Source organism: Podarcis bocagei (genome assembly GCF_964188305.1).
Source record: "Podarcis bocagei genome assembly, chromosome: 17".
NCBI classification, from domain to species: Eukaryota; Metazoa; Chordata; class Lepidosauria; order Squamata; family Lacertidae; genus Podarcis; species Podarcis bocagei.
The window spans coordinates 17,718,552-17,742,265 of NC_138143.1; the positions used below are offsets into that span (position 1 = coordinate 17,718,552).

A 23,714-nucleotide genomic window follows, 5' to 3' on the forward strand; every position below is an offset into this window, starting at 1 on the left:
TTGATGAACCCAGAATATATTTATTTTTTAAAGGTGCTATTTTCCCACTATACGGGCTTTGACTTTGTGACCACTTAAATGGTCATTAAACAAGTAGCCAAACACTAGTACCCAGCTGGTGTGAGAGAAATTTAATTAGAACCTGGCAGCTGGGTCCAATACCAGGTTTGACTCGGTGGACTCGTTCAAAAGAAAATACTAAATGAAAAACAGACCCATCTGTCCTGCAGAAGCTCCAGAGATTCATGGAATTAAGGGAGCAATGTTTTTCCCCTGTAATTTATCATTCATTGTGTAAACTCAATATAGCACTGAAGGTCACAGTATCTGGGGTGCAACAGGCGCAGCAATAAAATATGATTTCAGTAACATACCCCTTTCGCCTTTAGGTGATGAACGGTCCGATACAAGTGATTTTCGCTCAGCATTCTAATGCCACGATTTACAAAACGTAAAGCGAGCTTCCCTGCAGAAACGTATTTTTCCCTTTTCCAGGTTTCTGATTTGAGAGGCAACTTGACTGGACTCGAGATGAAGAAACTCAAAATGTAACTTGAAAAAAGACACACTGCACATACTTTTGTAAACCAATAAATCTTTAATAAAAAATATGTTTAAAAAAGAAGATGTAGATTCTTCCAGCTCGTGTAGCAATTCTAATGAAATTCTAGCTGAAAAGAACAACAACAGTTTTAAGTACAGCACTTGGGCTGTTCCAGCAGCTACAGAAGCACATCACGACGATGCCTGTTATCTTCCTTCTTGACAAAGCCTTAGTTAAAAATCCCTGGATCAACATAGGGATAAGCAAGGAAATCCCCTAATTTTTTGCCCTCGGCATCATAGTGCAGCATTCGGAAGCAGACGTCACAGAAGAAAGAGGGGTCTTCTGGAGCGAGGCTGTCATCGTTAGTCACCCATCTGTAGGTTCCAAGACAAAAAAGGGGTTAACAGGCAATCTGTAACACAAGCACAAAACCCAGGTTATTGCCACTCCCTGAAATTAAATTATGCCCCCAAAATTAATAAAGAGCTCCTGAACAGCTAACAGCTGAATTAAGGACAAGAAATGAAGGTAGTACCTTCTAGACGCGGGTGGCGCTGTGGGTTAAACCACAGAGCCTAGGACTTGCCAATCAGAAGGTCGGCGGTTCAAATCCCCACGGCGGGGTGAGCTCCCGTTGCTCAGTCCCTGCTCCTGCCAACCTAGCAGTTCGAAAGCACGTCAAAGTGCTTCCTCTTGCGGGAAGGTAAACGGCATTTCCATGCACTGCCCTGGCTCGACAGAAGTGGCTTAGTTATGCTGGCCACATGACCCAGAAGTTGTACACCGGCTCCCTCGGCCAATAAAGCGAGATGGGCGCCGCAACCCCAGAGTCAGTCACGACTGGACCTAATGGTCAGGGGTCCATTTACCTGGTACAATTGCAAAAATAATAAAAACTGAACCTGTTAAGCTTTTGCGCTAGTTATTCATGGCACTTGTAACTTAACTAGAAAACAGAGCTTTAGCTGATGCAGATTTCTCCTGCCTGCTCAAGGAAGGTGGTGATTATAATGAGAGCTCTTAAATATCTAACTCAATAAACAAAAGTTTTAATTCCTTGATTGCCTGCAAATTTTGAAGCAAGGGTCCCAAAGGACTGAAATGCCAGCCTCACTGACTTTGCCCACATCTCGTACCCCTTCCCCCTAAGGTGCAGAATTTTTAGCCATTGAATGTGGTAAATACGTAGCACTTTTTGTAACCTGCAGCTAGCTAGAGAGCGAGGCCGCAGCTCCACGTGTATAAAACGAAAAATTGGCGTATGTATCCTATATTAGAGGAGCTAGTGCAAATAGTTTATTTACTAGCCATAGTAAATAACTGCAAAAAAGATAATGGTTTGTTTTATTTGTTCTGGCACTATCAGAAGTCTGTAGCAGTTGTCAGTGGTATTAAATGAAATGAGCAAAACCTTTAAAGAGCGCCGTGATCGAAACTTTATGCCTGAAGGTGAAATGTACTTCTGACCACTTACCTTGCTGTGTACATCTTGCACACAAAGCATTTCTTGGTCCAAAGCCAGTGTTTCTTGGTTAACAAGGGATAGAGGCTTCTATCTAGGCAGTCATCCCGGTGAATAAGCCTTGTACAGAGAAACACTGTGTTAAGGGCCGACTTAGAACACAAACACTTCATTGGTAACTATGTCTCCTCCCCATCGTCTACCTTAACATTTCTATGTTAAGAGAGTGGAGTGCTGACTGATTCCAGCAACAAAAGCTGAGGCTGTTGAACAGATTTTTGGGCTGGAGTATTGTTCACGGGAGGTCGACCCAGAGGCTACAGCTCTCTCACTGGTTTCCAAACAATCTAAAATCCTTCCTTGGAGGTTTGTACGCAGAGGCTGTGTGGCCATCTGTCCAGGATGCTTTAGCTGAGATTCCTGCATTGCAGGGTGCTGGATTAGATGACCCTCGGAGTCCCTTCCAACTCTCCAATTCTATGATTCGATGAGGATATGCTGCAATATTTTGTTGCAGGTTCCATTACGTCTGTTCTGATGGCCCATGATGGATTAATAGTCCAATCCAGGCATAGGCAAACTCCGGCCCTCCACGTGTTTGGGACTACAATTCCCATCATCCCTGACCACTGGTCCTGTTGATGGGAATTGTAGTCCCAAAGATCTGGAGGGTCAGAGTTTGCCTATGCCTGGCCCAATCTATGGATCGCCACTGGCACGCAACAGCAGCCTATACACCAGAATCTCTGCAACGCCAACAAACTGGAATACCTGTGTATGGGATAATTATTGCGGAAGATTATTGTGATTTCGAGGAGATAATGATCTGACACGGTCAACTCCTCCTGTCCATCTCTTCCTGGTTCTGTTTATCTATGCGTATTACATCCCTATCCTATCCTTTGTGAATGTCTTTGATAGATGCCTTCGATGTGTGGTCTGGTGGCAAATGGCTAAAAACAGGCACTGACCAGTATGTGTGTTTGATGATGGGCAGGGTGGCTCATAGCTGAGCCAGCATCTATAAAATACCTAGTTTTGAATATTTTAGTTGGGAGTCCGCGCGCAGGCTGGTGGCCACAGAGCTGTGCAAAAAAGAAGGCTGTCTGGGGAGGTCACTTCACCACATCTTCAGGACTTCCCTGTGACAGACTGATGTGCTTGCTTAGTAATGTATACAGCGGTATCTCGGGTTAAGTACTTAATTCATTCCGGAGTTCCGTTCTTAACCTGAAACTGTTCTTAACCTGAAGCACCATTTTAGCTAATGCGGCCTCCTGCTGCTGCCACGCCGCCGGAGAACAATTTCTCTTCTCATCCTGAAGCAAAGTTCTTAACCCGAGGTACTATTTCTGGGTTAGCGGAGTCTGTAACCTGAAGCATCTGTAACCTGAAGCGTATGTAATCCGAGGTACCACTGTATACTGTATACTGTTTGCTGTTTGGAATAAAATCTGTAATCTTCTCACCGCTTGCGTTTGTGTTTCTTCTGAATCTAATTTTAAAAAGAACCACCTTGCATTTGGCAAGACATCATGGGACGGAGAAAGCAAGCTAAGGTATTATTACGAAAGGAGTTCCTAGCTGAAAGTGTTTCAGAGGCCCTGGAAATGAACGGTGATTTACCTGATATCTGTGATGATGACAATGTGCTCACAGTCTCCTTGGTGACAGTAAAGGTACGGGAAACCTATTTTGATGTTCAAGTCATTAAATGTGAAGTCTTCCATTTTAGCGGCCTGAAGATTCTCATAGCCTCTTTCACGAGATTCTGCCCACTCAATGATGGTCCTGGAAATCACGGTAAGCCAGTATTACTTCTGTTACATCAATGATACGATGCTGTCGGTGACAGAAACCATTTCTCTCAAGATACAAGGCAGGGCAAGCTCCCAGAATCCTTTTGCATTCTAAATAAGCCCAAGACCATGAAAACTATGCACCGGTTAGGCAGAGGGGTATGTGCACACATTTATTAATAATGGCAGTTTTGTTGTCTTAGGGGCAGGCTCTGTATGACAAACCGAAGGCCCTTTGGGTCCCATCTCACTCCAAGAGTCTATTAAATTTTCTCCACTGCAATATATTCTTGTGCTTTCAGAAACTGCTTGGGATGAATTCAGAGAGGCACTTGCTGATGTGCCTGGGTCATTTTATAAATAATATCAGAGCAGGCACTGGGGAAGGGGACAAGATTTTCAGGGGAGATTGGCGGACAGAAGAAGGCTGCTGTTTAATCCTTCTGTCTGCTGACTGCTCCCTATAGATGTCCTCTTCTGGGGTTAGGAAAGGCAAGCTCAAAGTAGGATGGGGCAGACAGGATCCTACCAGGCAAGCGCCCCCATTGCTCCCTTTCCCAGGTCTGTTGCATCGTTGGTCAGGATGACATCTAGTTCTGGCTTAGCTTGGAAGCGTTCCAACTCCTGGCATCTCCTCAAGTCAACAAGTCAGTCCTACAAAGGCATTCTGGGCCCTTGAGAATGGGATCTAACATATGAAAATGTAAAGGCTCTACCTGCTTAAGTCCCTGCACTCGGGGTACCTTCTGTCGTCGTAAAAAACACCTTCAAAATAAAAGAAGGCAGACTTGTAAAGGTCCTGGGGGAAAGGGAGAAATACAAAGAGAGAAGAGGGGAAAGTATTAGCTCGGCAACCAGCTTACCTCAAATACCACATCCTTCCTAATGTCTCATCTATATTCTCAAATACCAGTTAAGCGCATCATCTTAGCTGGGGGTGAGAAACCTGTGTTTCTCCTCAGGTTGTTGGACTCCAAGTCCTATCAGCCTCATCCAGCATCGCCCGTGGTCAGCAGGGATAGGAGCTGGGAGTCCAACCATAATTGGAGAACCGCAGGCTCCTCATCACAGCAACACCTTCTGCAGCTCAAGTTGCAACCGCACAACTTTTCAAATATTTTTCTGTGTTGTTTTATTAGGCCCTTTCTAACTGTTCATTAAAGGGACGCGGGTGGCGCTGTGGGTTAAACCACAGAGCCTAGGGCTTGCCGATCAGAAGGTCAGCGGTTCGAATCTCCGCGACGGGGTGAGCTCCCGTTGCTCGGTCCCTGCTCCTGCCAACCTAGCAGTTCGAAAGCACGTCAAAGTGCAAGTAAATAAATATGTACCGCTCCGGCGGGAAGGTAAATGGCGTTTCCGTGCGCTGCTCTGGTTCGCCAGAAGCGGCTTAGTCATGCTGGCCACATGACCCGGAAGCTGTATGCCGGCTCCCTTGACCAATAAAGCGAGATGAGCACCGCAACCCCAGAGTCGGTCACAAGAGTACCTAATGGTCAAGGGTCCCTTTACCTTTAAGCTTCTCATCACAGCAATACCTTCTACAGCTCAAGTTGCAACCGCACAACTTTTTAAATATCTTTTCTGTGTTATTTTATTAGGCCCTTTCTAACCGTTCATTAAGATTATGCTGGCCCTGTTGGTGACTGCCCCACAATTATCTGCCTCCCCTTCTTCAGGAAAGCCACCAGAGGGCAAGGCTGAGAATCCCTGGCAACAAAGGATCCTGGAACACTGTGTTCAAAATTAGCCAGGCCCCAGGCACATTTTGACCACTTGCGACCACGTGAAGATGCCCAGGTGCCAGGATGGAGCCTGACATCTCCAGCATCTGGAGCTGCATGCCTGGGCAATCCTTGGATCCTGACCAAAATGCTTTTTTTCCCTGTGCAGCCTGAGAAGGAACGGTGAGCAACGTTATATTTCATTGTTGTCGCTTGTCTTCACTTGCCTCGTCCAGCTGCAATGCTCACATTTGTGAAGAATATTCTTACGTTATGAATGATATGTGTCACCATTAAGAAAAAGAGGCCGGAGTTGGCCAATACAGTGGTGCCTCACAAGACAAAATTAATCCGTTCTGCGAGTCTCTTCGTCTAGCGGTTTTTTCGTCTTGCGAAGCAACCCTATTAGCGGCTTAGCGGCTTAGCGCTATTAGCGGTTTAGTGGCTATTAAAGGCTTAGTGGCTATTAAAGGCTTAGCGGATTAGCAGCTAAAAGGCTATTAGCGGCTTAGAGGCTTAGACAAAGGGGGGGGGGGGAAGCCAAAAAAAAATCGGAACACTCGCAAGACGTTTTCGTCTTGCAAAGCAAGCCCATAGGGAAAATCGTCTTGCGAAGCAGCTCAAAAACGGAAAACTCTTTTGTCTAGCGGGTTTTCCGTCTTGCGAGGCATTCGTCTTGCGGGGCACCACTGTACTGTATTGGCCTGAATATGAGCCTCATTTCCCCCCCTCAAATTCCGACCGTGAAAAGTTAAACTGGCTAAGTTAAACTGCGGCTGAAATCCCCAACCTTACAAAAAATTGCTTTTACGATATCGCTGCTGAAACAGTCATACGGTAAAACATAACAGGTGTGCCTGCGAAATTTTAAGGGAGCGGCTTATATTCAGGTATTGTCTTCCCCCCTTGAATTTTAAAGGTGCCGCTTATATTCGGGTGCGGATTATATTCGGGCCAATACGGTATATATGCAGACTGTCCCCGGATCAAGAGACTTTTCTTCTTTAAGTTCTCAAAGTTCCTAACCTAGCTCAAGGTAGTCCTTTGAACCTAGCCAGGTGTTTAACTGAGACTTAATCACAGTCAGTCTATCGTTTGAAAAATAAAGCTTTACAGCTGTCTTGCCCCAAAATGGCAACTAGACCATCTGTTTGGCAACTGCAACCTTGGTTTAAGGAGCCACTTGGCAGCTGCAGTTCTGTAAGCCCTGTACAAATATTTCACAATGTGGGTTACTAATAAGTAACTGTTATGTAAAGAGAACTGTACAAACAAGTGTTTCAGAGAGGCATTGTCCTTGCTACATCTGCAGCACTGAACTATCTTAGCTAACCCTTTTTTATACAACAGTAAAGGAGTTCAATAAACTCTAAACATCATTTTCTGTTGTACAGTGGTACCTCAGGTTAAGTACATAATTCGTTCCGGAGGTCCGTACTTAACCTGAAGCTGTTCTTAACCTGAAGCACCACTTTAGCTAATGGGGCCTCCTGCTCTTCCGCGCCGCCGGAGCACGATTTCTGTTCTTATCCTGAATCAAAGTTCTTAACCTGAAGGACTATTTCTGGGTTAGCGGATTCTGTAACCTGAAGCGTATGTAACCTGAAGCGTATGTAACCCGAGGTACCACTGTATTACTATTAATTTTTAATCTAATGACACCTTAGGTATTGAAGCTAATAAAAGTTCCAGTTCTTTATTCCAGTCCTCTTATAGTCTGCATATTGAACTTGAGTATTGCTAATAGATATCTATAAAAAGGAATTGCTGGATTTTTGTTTTTGAATGAGTTGCCCAATTACTCCAATATCTCAGGTATCTCAGAAGCTGAAAGGGCTGACAGCCCAAACACACTTGTTAGGAGATGTTGTAATTGAAGATATCGCCACTGGGCTGCATTTGATAGATGATATTTTTTGACTTAAAATAGCAGAAGTATAACATTCATCTTCCCCATCTACCAGTTGGTCCAGTGTCAATACACCTGCTTCCATCCAATTTTTCCATATCACCCTCTTTTTTGCAATTCTTAGTACGGGGTTTCCCCACAGAGTAAATTTAGCATGTGAAAATGGATCAAATTAGTTTTTAGTAGCCAATATATTCCATATTCTTCTAAGTGATTAAATTGTTTCCAGAGTCACCTGAAATTTCAAATATTTCGATCCTAGTATTGTCCCACCAACCAAAGGTGCCATGTATATATTCTAGGGTTGCTCACATCGGGAAATTAGGGCCAACTGTAGGATTCCAATATTTAGTACTTGACAGTAAGGTAAAGGTAAAGGGACCCCTGACCATTAGGTCCAGTCGTGACCGACTCTGGGGTTGCGGCGCTCATCTCACTTTATTGGCCGAGGGAGCCGGCGTACAGCTTCCAGGCCATGTGGCCAGTATGACTAAGCCGCTTCTGGCGAACCAGAGCAGAACATGAAAACGCCATTTACCTTCCCGCCAGAGCGGTACCTATTTATCTACTTGCACTTTTTGGTGTGCTTTTGAACTGCTAGGTTGGCAAGAGCAGGGACCGAGCAACAGGAGCTCACCCCGTCGCAGGGATTCGAACCGCCAACCTTCTGATCGGCAAGTCCTAGGCTCTGTGGTTTAACCCACAGCGCCACCCGTGTTACCTACTTGACAGTAGGTAAGCATAATGATATAATTCCAAATTGGGGATTCCGAAACCAACTTCTTTAATTTGTAGCTGCTTTCTCTGCAAGGATATTCTTGGTGTTGCTGAGCCCCAAAGGCATTTCCTAAACCGTTCATGTGCTGTTCTTAGAATCATATCTTTGGTTTCAGTGCAGAGATTTCCGCCAATTAAGGCCAAGAAGTACTGTGGCCGTGAAGAGGCCTGCCATTTCCCACCCCTGCCTTCCTGTTAAGCAAATTTTAACCTTTCTATCTGTTTACTAACTACTCATGAAGATTCTCTTGGTCTTTAGTCATGGTCGCAACACATAACACGCATGCTTTTTACATACGTCAGCACTGAAATACATACAGCACTTAGTGGTTCCACGGAGTTTCTTTGTGGTTCCAGCTATTCATAAAAAAGTAGGCCTTTGTATAATTAAAACTAGCTTCATTGTCAAATTATTTTGGAATCAACACAGAAACCACACTGTTTCCAAAGCAATCAGTTTTCCATTCGCCATAACTATCAGCCTCCAAAGCCTGCGAAATCTTGCGGTGGCTAGAGAAACACTCAAACTAACCATTGAACATTCACGGTTGATACTGAAAATCAACACTCTAGAGCAAAGTTGTTCCCATTTTTCTCCCTCACATACAAAGGAGCTAGGATGAAGAAATCTGACGAGAGGAAGCCACAAATCATTGAAAACATTGTGCCCTTTCCACCGTGGCTGGCAGCAAATGAACACTCAGAAGGAAAGCTTCAGTTCATCAGTCCTGACGCAAAGGATTGCCCACATATATGCTTGTTAAGATGGGGCTAAAATATTAGCAACTGCTAAAGGATTTCAGCTGATGTTTAGCCTTGCCAAATGTCATAGAACTGTAGAAGTAGTACATAGTAGAAGTAGTACAGTGGTACCTCGGGTTAAGTACTTAATTCGTTCCGGAGGTCCGTTCTTAACCTGAAACTGTTCTTAAGCTGAAGCACCACTTTAGCTAATGGGGCCTCCCACTGCTGCTGCGCTGCCGCCGTGCGATTTCTGTTCTCATCCTGAAGCAAAGTTCTTAACCTGAAGCACTATTTCTGGGTTAGCGGAGTCTGTAACCTGAAGCGTATGTAAGCTGAAGCATATGTAACCTGAGGTACCGCTGTACATAAGAAAATGGAAATTTTCCTACCTTACTGATATTTTCTGGGGCCTGATCAGGATGACTGCTGAACTCCCCGCCAATCTGAAAGTCACTGACGCAGGAAATGGAGTCTCTCAGCTCTGTAAGTTTCTGGCTGCCTAGAACCAACATGGTCTGATAGGGCTTGCGCAGCTTATGCTGTATAGGACATAAAGAACGAAGATCAGCTAAAAATTGAGCATTTGTGGAGCTGTTGTTGCTACTGAATACCTAAGCGTGCAGCGGGCGTTAATGTTCCAGCCTAAGTAAAAATAAATAAATGGTGATCTCTAAAACTCGTGCAGCAAGGCACTTAGCCAAACCTTAGGCCAGGCATCCCCAATCTTTGGCCCTGCAGATGTTTTGGACTACAATTCCCATCATCCCTGACCACTGGTCCTGTTAGCTAGGGATCATGGGAGTTGTAGGCCAAAACATCTGGAGGGCCACAGATTGGGGATGCCTGCCTTAGGCTTTAGACTGGGCTTTTACTGGCTAAGTACGTCCAGCTTATCTCTTCAAAACTAACTTATTTGACATATACTTTTACTTTAAGGAAACCAGGTAAACTTTTCCTTCTAACCAAAGCAACTCCACTTTCTTACAAGATGTGCTCCAAGAGGAGTTTGACTTCACTAGTGAATGATGTCAAGCCACCCAACAAAGACATGAAAATAAGTAAAAGAAGCCACCAACCTTCTGTAATATAACAGGGTAGAAAATATTCAGGGTTAAAAGAAGCTGTCCCTCCTTGACTAAGTTTTCTGGATCCTTTGGCCTCTTTCCAATTGCTTGGGACTCCTGGCAAGGCAAGTTGTTAGAATATAATTCTAAAGCTTGCTGGATGCTTGCAAAGCAACTGAAGTTCAATATACACACATACAAGTTTATAATCACTGGGCACAATGCTAGTCATGTTTGGCATAGGCTCATTGAAGTCAACAGGCATAACTATCTTTGCTTCACTGCTTTGAGTAGGTCTGTTCTGAATATAACCTAGTTGGGATACAACCCCGTTTACCTCGCTAGCTTTAGAACTGGCCCATCTTGTTTTGGCAGAGTCCCTCTGAATTTTACTTACAACTATCTACAAAGAGAGGTGGAGTCAAAGCATCGGGATTAGGAGACGTTCAGACTAGAAAGGGATTACCAGAAGGATGTTCCTAAGCCATGGCCAATGAATGAACACCCCTGTTGGAGCAAACTGAGGGATTATCTGGTCCAGTACCCCATGCCCCATCGTGGCCAACCAGATGTCTATGGGAAGCCCACAAGCAAGACACAAAGGCAATAGTTATTCCACAGCAACGGCCTCCGACCCTGGAAGTATAAACAGCCATCATGGCTGGTAGTGAATTACAGCCTTATCCTCCTAGATTCAGGTAGGTAGCTGTGTTGGTCTGACACAGTCAAAATAAATAAAAATATTAAAAAATTGTCCAGTAGCACCTTAGAGACCAACTAAGTTTGTTCTGGGTATAAGCTTTTGTGTGGTATCTGAAGAAGTGTGCATGCACACAAAAGCTTATACAGTGGTACCTCGGGTTACATACGCTTCAGGTTAGACTCCGCTAACCCAGAAATAGTACCTTGGGTTAAGAACTTTGCTTCAGGATGAGAACAGAAATCGTGCTCTGGCAGCCTGGCAGCAGCAGGAGACCCCATTAGCTAAAGTGGTGCCTCAGGTTAAAAACAGTTTCAGGTTAAGAACAGACCTCCGGAACGAATTAAGTACTTAACCAGAGGTACCACTGCACCCAAAACAAACTTAGTTGGTCTCTAAGGTGCTACTGGACTATTTTTTTATTTTTTTATTTATTTCGAGCATTATCCTCCGTGAATTTATGAAAGCGCCTTTGAAATCTGTCTCAGTTGGTGACCACTGCCACACTCTGTGGCAGCCAAGACAAGGTTCAGATGTGCTATGTGAAGAAACTGTTCCTTAAATCATGCAAAGGATTGCATCATTAGTGGCGTTAGCCAAAAGTGCACTCAATAATGGAGAGAGGGAGAACACATAAAGGTAAAAAAAAGGTAAAGGACCCCTGGACGTTTAAGTCCAGTCAAAGGCGACTCTCGGGTTGCAGCGCTCATCTCGCTTTCAGGCCGAGGGAGCCAGCGTTTGTCCACAGACAGCTTTCCAGGTCATGTGGCCAGCAGGACTAAACTGCTTCTGACGCAACCGGACACCGTGACGGAAACCAGAGCACACAGAAACGCCGTTTACCTGCCCACCACAGTGATACCTACTTGCACTGGCATGCTTTCGAACTGCTAGGTTGACAGGAGCTGGGATAGAGCAACGGGAGCTCACCCCGTCACAGGGATTCAAACCGCCAACCTTCCCATCAGCAAGCCCAAGAGGCTCAGTGGTTTAGGCCACATAGTGAATTTATCAGCAAGGAAATGAACACATGAGCAATGTGCAAACAATGTCAGAATAGCAGACATACTACTGAGGCGCCGACGCTGCGCTTGATAAGATGATTTAAATGCAAGGCGAAGGGGCTCAGTCGTTTAGACCACAGTGTCCCTAGAGAGAACAAGTACAGTGGTACCTCGGGTTAAGTACTTAATTCGTTCCAGAGGTCCGTTCTTAACCTGAAACTGTTCTTAACCTGAAGCACCACTTTAGCTAATAGGGCCTCCTGCTGCTGCCGCGCTGCCGGAGCATGATTTCTGTTCTCATCCTGAAGCAAAGTTCTTAACCTGAAGCACTATTTCTGGGTTAGCGGAGTCTGTAACCTGAAGCGTATGTAACCTGAAGCATATGTAACCTGAGGTACCACTGTACTCTAGGATGAGAGGGTGAGAAAAACCTCCCTCTTTCCATTGTGACTTGTTGAGTGCCCTGATTGCCAACAACACTAATGGCAGTACAACCGTATGCAGGTCTAATCAAAAGCAAGCCCCACTGGCTTAAATGGGTCTTTCTCCAAGGCAAGTGTGTTGAAGACTGCAGCCATCGTGTCTACTAAGCTCCATCGGGGCGCAGGGCAGGCATGCAATATCTCTACTAAGCTTGACTAACCTGAACACTAACAGGCACACATGCCAGTGAAATAATTCTGACGCAAAGAGTTGTGGATCGCAGTACACAATAAAAGGCATAAATATAAATGCCTTTTTGGTGAGTTTTGCAGGTTTTAAACATTGTAAGCATTTTTCCATTTTAAAGGCATTATTTGCAAAAACAGCATTCGGCGGGATTTTTCCACTAAGGCTGTTGAACCTGTTAAGTTGATAGTCTAGACCACACGAAGTCCAAAGCACTCCAGTTTATTGCATTTGCCAGTTTGCCACATTATATTAACTGTTTTATTTTAGTATTAGTATATGGAATTAGGGACGCGGGTGGCGCTGTGGGTTAAACCACAGAACCTAGGACTTGCTGATCAGAAAGTTGGCGGTTCGAATCCCCGCAACGGGGCGAGCTCCTGTTGCTGGGTCCCTGCTCCTGCCAACCTAGCAGTTCGAAAGCACGTCAAAGTGCAAGTAGATAAATAGGTACCGCTCTGGCAGGAAGGTAAACGGCGTTTCCGTGCGCTGCTCTGGTTCGCCAGAAGCGGCTTAGTCATGCTGGCCACATGACCCGGAAGCTGTACGCTGGCTCCCTTGGCCAATAAAGCGAGGTGAGTCGGTCACGACGGGACTTAATGGTCAGGGTTCCCTTTACCTTTTATATGGAATTAGAAATTCTTTTTCTATAAATGATCAAACTCTGGCTCTGCTTTTTTATTTTTTAAAAAAGCACTTGCAATGGTTTCTTTGCTAGTAACCAGAACAATGCTATCAACTCCCTTCTTTCCAAACGGTATATATTGAAAACCAAACCCATTACTTCACCCACAAATCTGCACAAATTATTACAACACCATCGCCCTAAACAAGGCAGAATGAAGCAATATCAAGAGGAGTACATTCCCATCATCTTCAAATTGCAGAAGGCTCAGCCCATGAAAGAATGGAGAAATTTGCTAACAGGAGAGGCAGAACTCAAGCGATACTGGGAATATCTCTAATCTGATGTGGCAATCAACCCGGATAGATAAGGCATAGGGAGTGGCGATCCATGCTTTCCATCATTATCCAAAGTGCTGTCCTGGCCATTACATAGCAGAAATTTCATTCTTGGCTAAGTCAAATTTAAAAAATGCAAAAAAATAATGGAGGACAGGCTTTGTTTTTTGTGTCAGTTCTACCAAAGACATGGTAAGAGAAAAGAAAAAACCTGGTTAGCCACCCCGTATAGGATGAATGACCTCTGTTAGGACCAAACTCTGCAACCACTGGCCTTGAGGTCCATTTTCAGCGCTAATAATAATAATAATAATAATAATAATAATAATGGTTGTTGTTGTTGTTGTTATTTATACCCTGCCCACCACTCTGGGCAGCCTCCAACTGAATACCTCTGGTTACGTACTTAATTTGTTCTGGAGGTCCGTTCTTAACCTGAAACTGTTCTTAACCTGAAGCACCACTTTAGCTAATGGGGCCTCCCGCTGCTGCCGCGCCGTCGTCATGCGATTTCTGTTCTCAACCTGAAGCAAAGTTCTTAACCCGAGGTACTATTTCTGGGTTAGCGGAGTCTGTAACCTGAAGCGTATGTAACCCGAGGTACCACTGTATTAAAAACACGATACAGTGGTACTTCAGGTTGCATATGCTTCAGGTTACAGGCGCTTCAGTACTTACACTTAAGTACTCCTGGGTACTTAACCCGAGGTACCACTGTACAGCACCAAACATTAAAAAACTTCCCTAAACAGCCCCACAATCCATGCAGCCCCACAGGTGTAGCAAGTGTTTCCCACATCCACACAGCCTGAAAAGAGACCTTCGCTTATGATATGTCGCCATTATTCTACATGAGTTTGTCCAGTCGGCTTGAGTGTGTTGGCTGGGTGACGGCGAGGTGAGAGAAGCCTTACCATCTCGTAAATAAACGTTTCCTGTCTGCATGCCCGATCGACAGTGATCGTCTCTTTTCGCCTGGTCAGAGCCTTCTGTCTAATCCTATGGAATAAGGGAAGAAAAGGGAGACAGGGAATGACGTATTGGAGTTGTATCTTCCTGGCAGCAGACGACAGAAACTTCAGGCACCTACTGAATACCTTTTTATATATTCCAGCAGGCATTTTTAATTGAAATCTGAGTTTAACGTGTACAGTGGTGCCTCGCAAGACGAAATTAATCCGTTCCGCGAGTCTCTTCGTCTTGCGGTTTTTTTCGTCTTGCGAAGCACGGCTATTAGCGGCTATTAACGGCTTAGCGGCTTTAAGAAAAAGGAAACAAACTCGCAAGAACTCGCAAGACGTTTCGTCTTGCGAAGCAAGCCCATAGGGAAATTCGTCTTGCGGAACGACTCAAAAAACGGAAAACTCTTTCGTCTAGCGAGTTTTTCGTCTTGCGAGGCATTCGTCTTGCGGGGCACCACTGTATTTTTTTTGCCTTTTTCTGTATTGCCTTTCTTGTACGCCACGTATGGGACAACTGTAGTTAATCCCACCCGGCAGAAGAAGCCGCCATTTGGTCATTAAATAAAGTTGAGTGTTTCTCAACAGTTAGGAACTGAGACAAACCACTCAGCACCCCCAAGCAAGGCTTTGACATCCTCTGTCCCAAACAGGAGCCTGCAAATTGCTGGCTGGCGTTTCAAAGCGTTCTCCAAAAGCGACTGTCGTCAGGGAATTAGAATAAAAACCAAATAACCAGAAAGTCTTCTATAAGCACCCACAACTCCTTGAGCACAGCTAACTAGGCGCCGCAGATCCCTGCCCAGATATGTCATTAAACTGGTTCAGAGTGGATGGCCAGCATATCTAAGTTATCTGTTGTTGTGTACTTCCTTAGCAAAGTTAATGAAGCATTCTAAACAGGAACAGGAACTCCCGAGAATATGAAAGCTCTGTGCGCCTGGTTACTTGGCGCAACATCAGCCCGGACTAGAGGATTTAGGGGGGCAAGGAGATGTCGCTGCAATTCATAGAAGTCTGTTCTCTCTCACTAGACAACCTCTCTTCTTCACTATCTGAGCAAAGTTGTCTCCCGTGAGATGTTGAAGGAACTCAGGTCCTGGGTGACTTTGAGATCCACGCTGAGGACATCTGAGGAGACTAGCCTCCAGCTGTCTAGGACCACAAATTCCAGGCCAATTGTCAGGAATAACGGAAGTTGCAGCCCGAAGCACGAGGGCTCCAAACTGGGAGAAAGCAGAGCATGAGCAAGCGCATGTGGTGACAAGCAGTCACAGTTCTGATATGATGCTAATGTATCAGACAACTGCCTTGTGGACTAACTGCAGTTTCTGAACTTCAAAGGCACCCACAGCCATAACTACAGATTGAAGTAATTACCATAAAAAGGCAATTTTCTCCTAATTTTATTACTGTGCTTTTCAAATGGGCAGCACAGGGTGTCACACGTTCCATAACCTGAATGGCCTAGTTTATCTTGATGTTACGTGATGTACTCAACTTCACATTTTCACTTCCTGAAATGCACAGTGCTCAAAACGTCCCATTTTTAAGACGAGACCCAAAGGGACGGGACAGGATGTGAACTTTGCAAGAAGATCTCAAATTGATTGGATTTGCTTCTAAATAGATGGACCTAAAAGAGAGGTATTCAAGTCAATTTTATCGTAACGCTACTGATATACACACGGCAATCATTTTGCGTGTGTCCGGTTGATGCACGACTGCCAACGCACGGATCACTTTGGACCCAGAAGAGGGCAGAACAGGCTTATGCACACTCCGGTGGGACACGCAGGGGCCAGGAACGGGACCCCCGCAAAATGGCTGCCTCCTGTATTTTATAGAGGGGAAATTTGCTAACAACACTTTTCAAAGTGCATTTACTTGGCGCTGAACCTCAGACCAACTGCAGCATTTTGTGAATCCTATAAAATGCTGTTAACCGTTTAGATTAATTTTTTTAATCTGTTTCGTTAATAGTGTTTTATAGGCAGTTGTTATTTTGCTGACGATTTGTAATTGTTCTACAGATGATTTGTTACTGTTTTACTGACGATTTGTTAATTATTCCATAGGATTTAAGCCGCATTTTCGATGTCCTATTATGTTTTTGTTAATTGTTTGTTTCCGTGGCTTTGCGATTCAAGCAAATGAAGAGCAGCATACAGATATAATAATTTGAATCAAACTTCAAGGACTGTGTTTCAACACGTTCCAAACTCTTTATGAGGACATGCAAGGCTTACTTAAGCCCATCAAAAGTAAGAGCGCGGATTAGAAAATGCCTCCATCGCTCCTCCTCTCCATCAACTCCAGGGCCGACATATCTTGAAGAGCAAAAAAGAGGTCAGCCCGAGACACTGCCAGCCTGAGCTGGGGCACGCCTCTTTCCCTGGCTCGGGCTGGCAGCAGCAACAGCATGAAGAGCTGCCCGAGTCCAACCAACCAACCAATAAATAAATACACCCCCCCCCCAAATCCCGGACATTCCCTTTAAAATGTAAGAATCCACCCAGATGGGCCTGTTTGCCCTGCCACCCCGCAAACAGAACATGCAGGAATGTGGCAGCTAGACTGGCGACTGGGAGCGGCTGCCAAGACCACATAACACCAGTCCTGAAAGACTTCCATTGGCTCCCAGTACATTTCTGAGCACAATTCAAAGTGTTGGTGCTGACCTTGAAAGGCCTAAACGGCCTCAGTCCCAATATACCTGAAGGAGAATTTTCCACCCGCATCGTCAAGCCTGGACACTGAGGTCCAGCTCCGAGGTGGTTCCTTCACTGAGAGAAGTGAGGTTACAGGCAACCAGGCAAAGGGCCTTCTCGGTAGTAGCGCCTGCCTGTGGAACACTCTCCCACCAGATGTCAAGGAAATAAACAACTATCCGACTTTTAGAAGACATCTGAAGGCAGCCCTGTACAGGGAAGTTTTTAATGTTTGATGTTTTATCGTGTTGGGAGCCGCCCAGAGTGGCTGGGGAAACCCAGCCAGATGGGCAGGGTACAAATAATAAATTATTATTAATAATAATATTTCCCGGACGTATGGCAACCCTAAGCAACTCAGAGCTGCGCAACATCCAGCACGTGTTTTCTTTGGAGAGCACTAGCCTTGTGCAAAAGTGCCAAGGGAGGAATTTAGGGAGGACAAACTGAGAAAGGAGAGCTACCAAGGAATGGGAAGGGAGAAGAAAAACAGGGTGAACAAGGACAACAGGGAGTGCAAAAGGAGGTGTGGGTGAGGAAAAGGAAAGAGAGAGAGAGGAAAAAGAGGGCGTTCTACTTTTAGGAGATGTGGGGATCCTTTGGCCTCCCCAATATTGCTGAGCTGCCATTCTCGCCATCCCTTGCCATCGGCCATGCTTGCTGCAGCTGATGGGACTTGGTATTTCAGCAACACCTGGAGGTCCAGAATTTCCCCACACCTGCACCAGAGGGTGGAAAAGAGAAAAAGGAGGTTCCGTGGGGTGCAGAGCGATCTGGGGGTGGGGAACGAGAAAAAGGGGAGCGACAGATGGAATGATGTAGTAAAGAAATAATAATCATTACACGGGAGAAGGGGAAAAGAGGGGATTTGAGAAAAGGGACTCCAAAGACACGCAGACATGAAAAGAGAAGCGGGTAACAGATATCTAGGTACACCACCTGTTGTGGTGTAAAGAAATGTATCCCTTTTTTCCTACCAATTTTAAAACATTCCTATTCACACACACAGTTAAAAGCCACCATAGCATCTTCTCCAGACATTTGCTAAAAGAACGCCCTAAACAAAACTTAGTATAGTTACCAGAATTTTTCAGGATTGTGACAGTAATAAAATTCAGTATTACCTAAGAGTTATTAAGCTGGTGTCTTCAGGTATAACTTCTGTGTCTTCTTTCCCAGAACTCTTTAGTGCATCAATTCTAGAAGAGAAACAGAAAAATAAAAATCCCAGGTCTATTTCCATATAAAAAGTCATCATGTAAAAAGCACAGGAAAAGCTAGTCTTCAAGAAACAACTATTTGTGGGCTAGGATGGGAGTAAACACAGACAACTGCAAACAAAATGTTTTCAGGGCCAGGTGTTTGATTCTTCTCTCTACTGCAGACTTTGTATCTTGCAAATAGACATTATATACAGGCTACAAGCAGAACTACAGCGTAGTTATCACTAAGAGCCAACAAGGAGGTTTTTAACATAATAGTAAGATAATGCGGGTGGTGCTGTGGTCTAAATCACAGAGCCTAGGGCTTGCTGATCAGAAGGTCAGCGGTTCGAATCCGGACGGGGTGAGCTCCCGTTGCTCGGTCCCTGCTCCTGCCAACCTAGCAGTTCGAAAGCACGTCAAAGTGCAAGTAGATAAATAGGTACAGCTCTGGCGGGAAGTAAACAGCGTTTCCATGCGCTGCTCTGGTTCACCAGAAGCAACTTAGTCATGCTGGCCACATGACCCAGAAGCTGTCTGCGGACAAACACCGGCTCCCTCGGCCATTAAAGCAAGATGAGCGCCGCAACCCCAGTCGTCCACGACTGGACTTAACGGTTAGGGGTCCCTTTACCTTTACCTTTAAGATAACTGAAGTTAGAAAATTAGCATGCAAGGGGAAATTATTTTTACTTAACCCAACTCTGAAAAGCTAGCTTTCAACATGCAGAGTTGAGTCTGTTTGATTCCCGCCCCCCCTAAAGAGCAGTCAATAATGAGTCCCATCAACAATCTGAAATAGCAGAGTTGAGAAATAGACTCAGGACTCAGCTACAGTGGTCAAAAAAGTGTTTTGAATGCGTTATAAATATGAAACATCAGATGGTGGTGGAGAGTAAAAAAAAAATCTGTTAAGTTTTCCATAGCATTTCCCACCTCTCTTTTGTTATGATTTAATTTCTGACTTATTTATAGTGTGTGGTTTTTTTCCTGTGTGTATATCCACCCTCTGTATAGACAAGGGGTCAGCAAACTTTTTCAGCAGGGGGCCGGTCCACTGTCCCTCAGACCTTGTGGGGGGCCGGACTATATTTTGAAGGGGGGGAAATGAATGAATTCTGATGCCCCACAAATAACCCAGAGATGCATTTTAAATAAAAGGACACATTCTACTCATGTAAAAACACGCTGATTCCCAGACCGTCCGCGGGCTGGATTGAGAAGGCGATTGGGCCGCATCCGGCCCCTGGGCCTTAGTTTGCCTACTCATGGTATAGACACTACAGGAGCCAACTGGCTGCAACTACTATAGCCTTTACCAACCTACTAGTCTCCAAATGATTTAGACTACAACTCCAATGAGCCCCACGAAGCACATTCTGGAGGGCCCCAGGTCAGTGAAGGCTGTTTGGCTAGTATAGTGGTACCTCAGGTTACATACGTTTCAGGTTACATACGCTTCAGGTTACAGACTCCGCTAACCCAGGAATAGTACCTCGGGTTAAGAACTTTGCTTCAAGATGAAAACAGAAATTGCGCGGCAGCAGCGGGAGGCCCCATTAGCTAAAGTGGTGCTCCAGGTTAAGAACAGTTTCAGGTTAAGAACAGACCTCCGGAACAAATTAAGTACGTAACCAGAGGTACCACTGTACAGTGTTCCCGCTTGGCATTACAGTGCTTGCCATTCCAAAGAGGGGAAATGTTCTTGCCGCGCCATGCCCCTCGCATAATCTGGATGTTTGGAAAGACGGGAGACATACTCACACCCCCTGCACAAAGCTGGTGGGCCCAACATGCTAGTAAGATGCTGACCATCTTCCATGCAGGAAAAAGCATAGGCAGGCATCAAAACCCTAAAATTTAGCACTGTTTTGTGATGCATTCCTAGAAACAAGGGGTCTAGGGGGTAAGGGTAAAGTATGTTATGATCGGACCGAGAGGAGCAACGAAGAGCTTTTTCTAAGAAAAGTGGTGTTTTTGTAAGATGTCCTTCTTGCATAAGCGTGCAATCCATGACGGATCTGCTGAAATAATATAACACTTTGTTTCATTCGCTGGAGAGGACATTCGTACTGGAGTAACCCTTGATTAGAATCTCCTTCGTGACTGGAAACAAATGCTGGATTGGTGAAGCAGCTATGATTTTGCACCAGTGGGAATGAATGAATGGGAATGAAAGCTTGCAACCGGCACTGTGTCTAGATTTGGGGAGCCCTTCGGTCCAGATGCCCTCTTCCCTTTTGCCACTGCCCATTCACTCGCTTCTCCTTCTGGACCCAATGTGCATCTGCTTCTCACAAGGAGAGCACAAGCTACGAGAAGGCTCCCACTGTGCTTTCTCCTTGCTTGTTTACAGGGGCATAGCATGGGTTGCTGGTGCCCCAGGGCGGGGCATGTGTTGTACTCCTCCTGGTGGACTGGGCAGCAGTCAGTCCCTTCGCTGGCCAGCATCTAACCAAGTGAGCCTCTCCTTGCAAACCAGCCCCAAACCCAGGAGCAGAGAGAAGGCAGAGAAACTCAAAGCCAGGCACGCCACTGTGTCACCTGGCCCTTCCGTTCTTGCAGCGAGGTCCACATGGCTCCACCACTGCTTGTTTACTCAAGGGGGAAAGTGCAGGTTGAAGGGACATAAGAGACAGGGCCTAGTAACCCCTAAGGAGCGGTAGGAGCTGCCCACTGGACCATGGGCCCAATGATGCCATCCCTGGACCTCAACCCAAACTCATGTTCCAAACTTGGGTATTATGTGCGAAAATAATCTCTCTTCTTTTTTGGGGTGTGTGGATAAACTTCAAAAGACCTGGGTAGAGAGTAGGCGCCAATAACTTTGTAATGCAGCAAGTCCCCCGCTCGTTGCACGGGTCAGAGTTATGAATCAGGCAACTTTAGATTTCCTGCCCCAAATCGCCCCAAACCACCTCTTCCCTGCCCAGGTTGCTGTAACAGGCAGCTGACTGCTCCCTCCAAATTCCTCTCCGTTCTAATTCAGCTGTGGGGAACAGGACTGTTCTCCTTGAAGGCCAACAAGAGGCTGTGTTGAGATTTTAAAGGGTCCCTACTTAATGGGAGAAAAGCAATGAGAAACCTAGACAGCATCTTAAAAAGCAGAGACATCACCTTGCCAACAAAGGTCCATAGTTAAAGCTATGGTTTTCCCAGTAGTGATGTATGGAAGTGAGAGCTGGACCATAAAGAAGGCTGATCGCCAAAGAATGGATGCTTTTGAATTCTGGTGCTGGAGGAGACTCTTGAGAGCCCCATGGACTGCAAGAAGATCAAACCTATCCGTTCTGAAGGAAATCAGCCCCGAGTGCTCACTGGAAGGACAGATCCTGAAGCTGAGGCTCCAATACTTTGGCCACCTCATGAGAAGAGAAGACTCCCTGGAAAAAAAACCTGATGTTGGGAAAGATTGAGGGCACAAGGAGAAGGGGACGACAGAGGACGAGATGGTTGGACAGTGTTCTCAAAGCTGCCAGCATGAGTTTGACCAAACTGCGGGAGGCAGTGGAAGACAGGAGTGCCTGGCGTGCTCTGGTCCATGGGGCCACGAAGGGTAGGACACGACTAAACAACAACCATGAAATAAAACCCACAGTAAAAGAAAGACAGAGAGCAGAAGCACTTGTTGCTAAGGATAAGGGGAGATCACTCACTGCCTAGTCACAACAACAGCCAAGGCCACCAGGCCACCATTCATTTCGACAGCTCCATGGCAACCAGACATTCAGCCTATCTGCAGCCTCTCTAGCCTTTTGCATTGCATATCTCCATGGGCCTAAGCCTTGATTCTGGCTTTAGGCTTGCAATTAGGGTTGCCACCTGTCCTGTATAATACAGGATTATCCCGTATTTCAGTGCAAAATGCTAAGTACTGTAGCATTGGTACAGTTTTGTCCTGTATTTCAGGTTCTCTCTCTCTCTCTCTCTCTCTCTCTCTCTCTCTCTCTCTCTCTCTTTCTCTCTCTCTCTCTCTCTCTCTCTCTCTCTGTGTGTGTGTGTGTGTGTGTGCCAAGTTAGGGATCATCTCCAAACGCATGTGTCGGAAAGGGCGTGCGCAAGGCCATGTGTTTAAGCTCTGGGTTGTCAAGCACAGGCAAAGTTGCACATTCGTGTGTGTGTGTGTGTGTGTGTGTGTGTGTGTAAAAGAGAGACAATTTCCAGAGGGGCCACAAAGGGTATCAAAGGGGGACTGGGAAATGTTTGTAGAATATATGAAGAATCACCGTAAAACGTTAGCAGGGTGAGAGTAAATTCAGCAGCATAAATCCAGCCGAGATAAAACAAGAGAGAGGTTATGGAAGGACTAGAATATGCAGCAGCAATGGATAGTTGGGGGGGGGGGGGAGGCAATGTTTAATGTATTGTTTTTATGACTGTAAAGTACCTGTAACAGTGAAAACCATAAATAAAAATTTAAAGATTCCAAAGGGGCCATCCTGTTAGGCTGCAATAGATTGCAATGGATTGCTTTGATGTCACGGGGGTGGGGGGATGCCCCCCAACCACCCTGCATTTTGCCAGAACCAAGGTGGCAACCCTTGCTGCAATCCTGTTTTGGAAAGCCAACAAGACATCTCTCTGCAAGGGGGTTCAGTGGGGTTTGGGAAGGCTGTGCGCACCAGGGCCGGATTGAGGTTTGGTGAGGCCCTAAGCTCCTGAAGGTAATGGGGCCCTTTATATGTCTAGCTGTCCTTTGTCAATAACAAATTGACCCTGTTTTTGGTGTTGGATATATGCTATATTGTAATTTATGGAGCTAACAGGTATCTCAAGCCATTTGCACATGCAGAATGTAGGCACCCTATATATAGAAATGAGCAAACCAGTGATATTTTAGGGAGCAGGCTAGCAGGCGGGGCCCATGACTTAAATCATAGGAGCCTACACAACACAAAACACTCTTGCTGTATGTAGGTTTTATTTTATTTGCTTTTTATCTTATATTTTGGAGATGTACATCCAGTTTTTTCCCCATTTAATTTTTTTTTTGGGGGGGGCAGAGAGTGGGGCCCTAAACTGGAGCTTGTTTAGCTTATACGTAAATCCGGCACTGGTGCGCGCCCTAGAGTCCCGCCATCTCCATGCTGGGTGTAGGGCGGGCCGAGGAACTTTGCAGCCCAGCTGTTCGGGGGCCGGAGCCCCGGACCCGGCCGTCCCACCTGCACACGGCCCTCAGCTCGGCCGCGACCTCCGGCGTGCAGCCCAGCTCTTGCACCAGCTCGGCATCGTCCTCGTCTGCGGGCGCCTCGGGCTGCAGGGAGAGCTCCGCCTCGCGCAGCCGCTCCTTCCAGAGATCCCCGAAGGTTCCCACGTGCAAAAGACGCGTGTTCAGCTCCGGCGTCTCGTACTCGGGGATGTCGCTCCTCCGGGAAGAGGATCCGTTGGTGCTGCTGCTGCATCCAGCCATCTTTGCAGCGGCAAGCCGGGGATGGAGAGAGAGAGAAAGGCCCGGGGAATTAAAAAAATAAACAAAGTCGTAA

At 45.8% G+C, this 23,714-nt stretch overlaps 1 protein-coding gene across 2 annotated transcripts; it reads right to left on the reverse strand.

The window, feature by feature from the left end:
• Positions 1-638: 638 nt before the first annotated feature.
• On the reverse strand, positions 639-23,714 carry SNAPC3 (small nuclear RNA activating complex polypeptide 3). Of its 2 annotated transcripts, none has more exons than XM_081176698.1 (9): positions 23,394-23,714; positions 18,154-18,228; positions 14,274-14,358; positions 10,036-10,140; positions 9,349-9,498; positions 4,525-4,607; positions 3,636-3,800; positions 2,022-2,129; positions 639-921 (listed from the first exon to the last, which is right to left on the reverse strand). In XM_081176698.1, the coding sequence occupies exons 1-9, from the start codon at positions 23,639-23,641 to the stop codon at positions 774-776; spliced, it is 1,167 nt and encodes a 388-aa protein (XP_081032824.1). In that variant the 5' UTR covers positions 23,642-23,714; the 3' UTR covers positions 639-773. The 2 variants fall into 2 exon arrangements, with proteins under 2 accessions (XP_081032824.1, XP_081032825.1); XM_081176699.1 differs by lacking the exon at positions 23,394-23,714 and adding an exon at positions 21,888-21,946 and having other exon boundaries at positions 641-921.

Excerpts from the sequence above, each read along its gene's own strand:
- SNAPC3 (XM_081176698.1), bottom strand. The coding sequence starts at position 23,641 with ATGGCTGGATGCAGCAGCAGCACCAACGGATCCTCTTCCCGGAGGAGC. Across the intron at positions 18,229-23,393 it reads GAGCTGAGGGCCGTGTGCAG|AATTGATGCACTAAAGAGTT; the intron begins GTGGGACGGCCG and ends TTTCTCTTCTAG. Across the intron at positions 3,801-4,524 it reads GAGTGCAGGGACTTAAGCAG|GACCATCATTGAGTGGGCAG; the intron begins GTAGAGCCTTTA and ends CGTGATTTCCAG.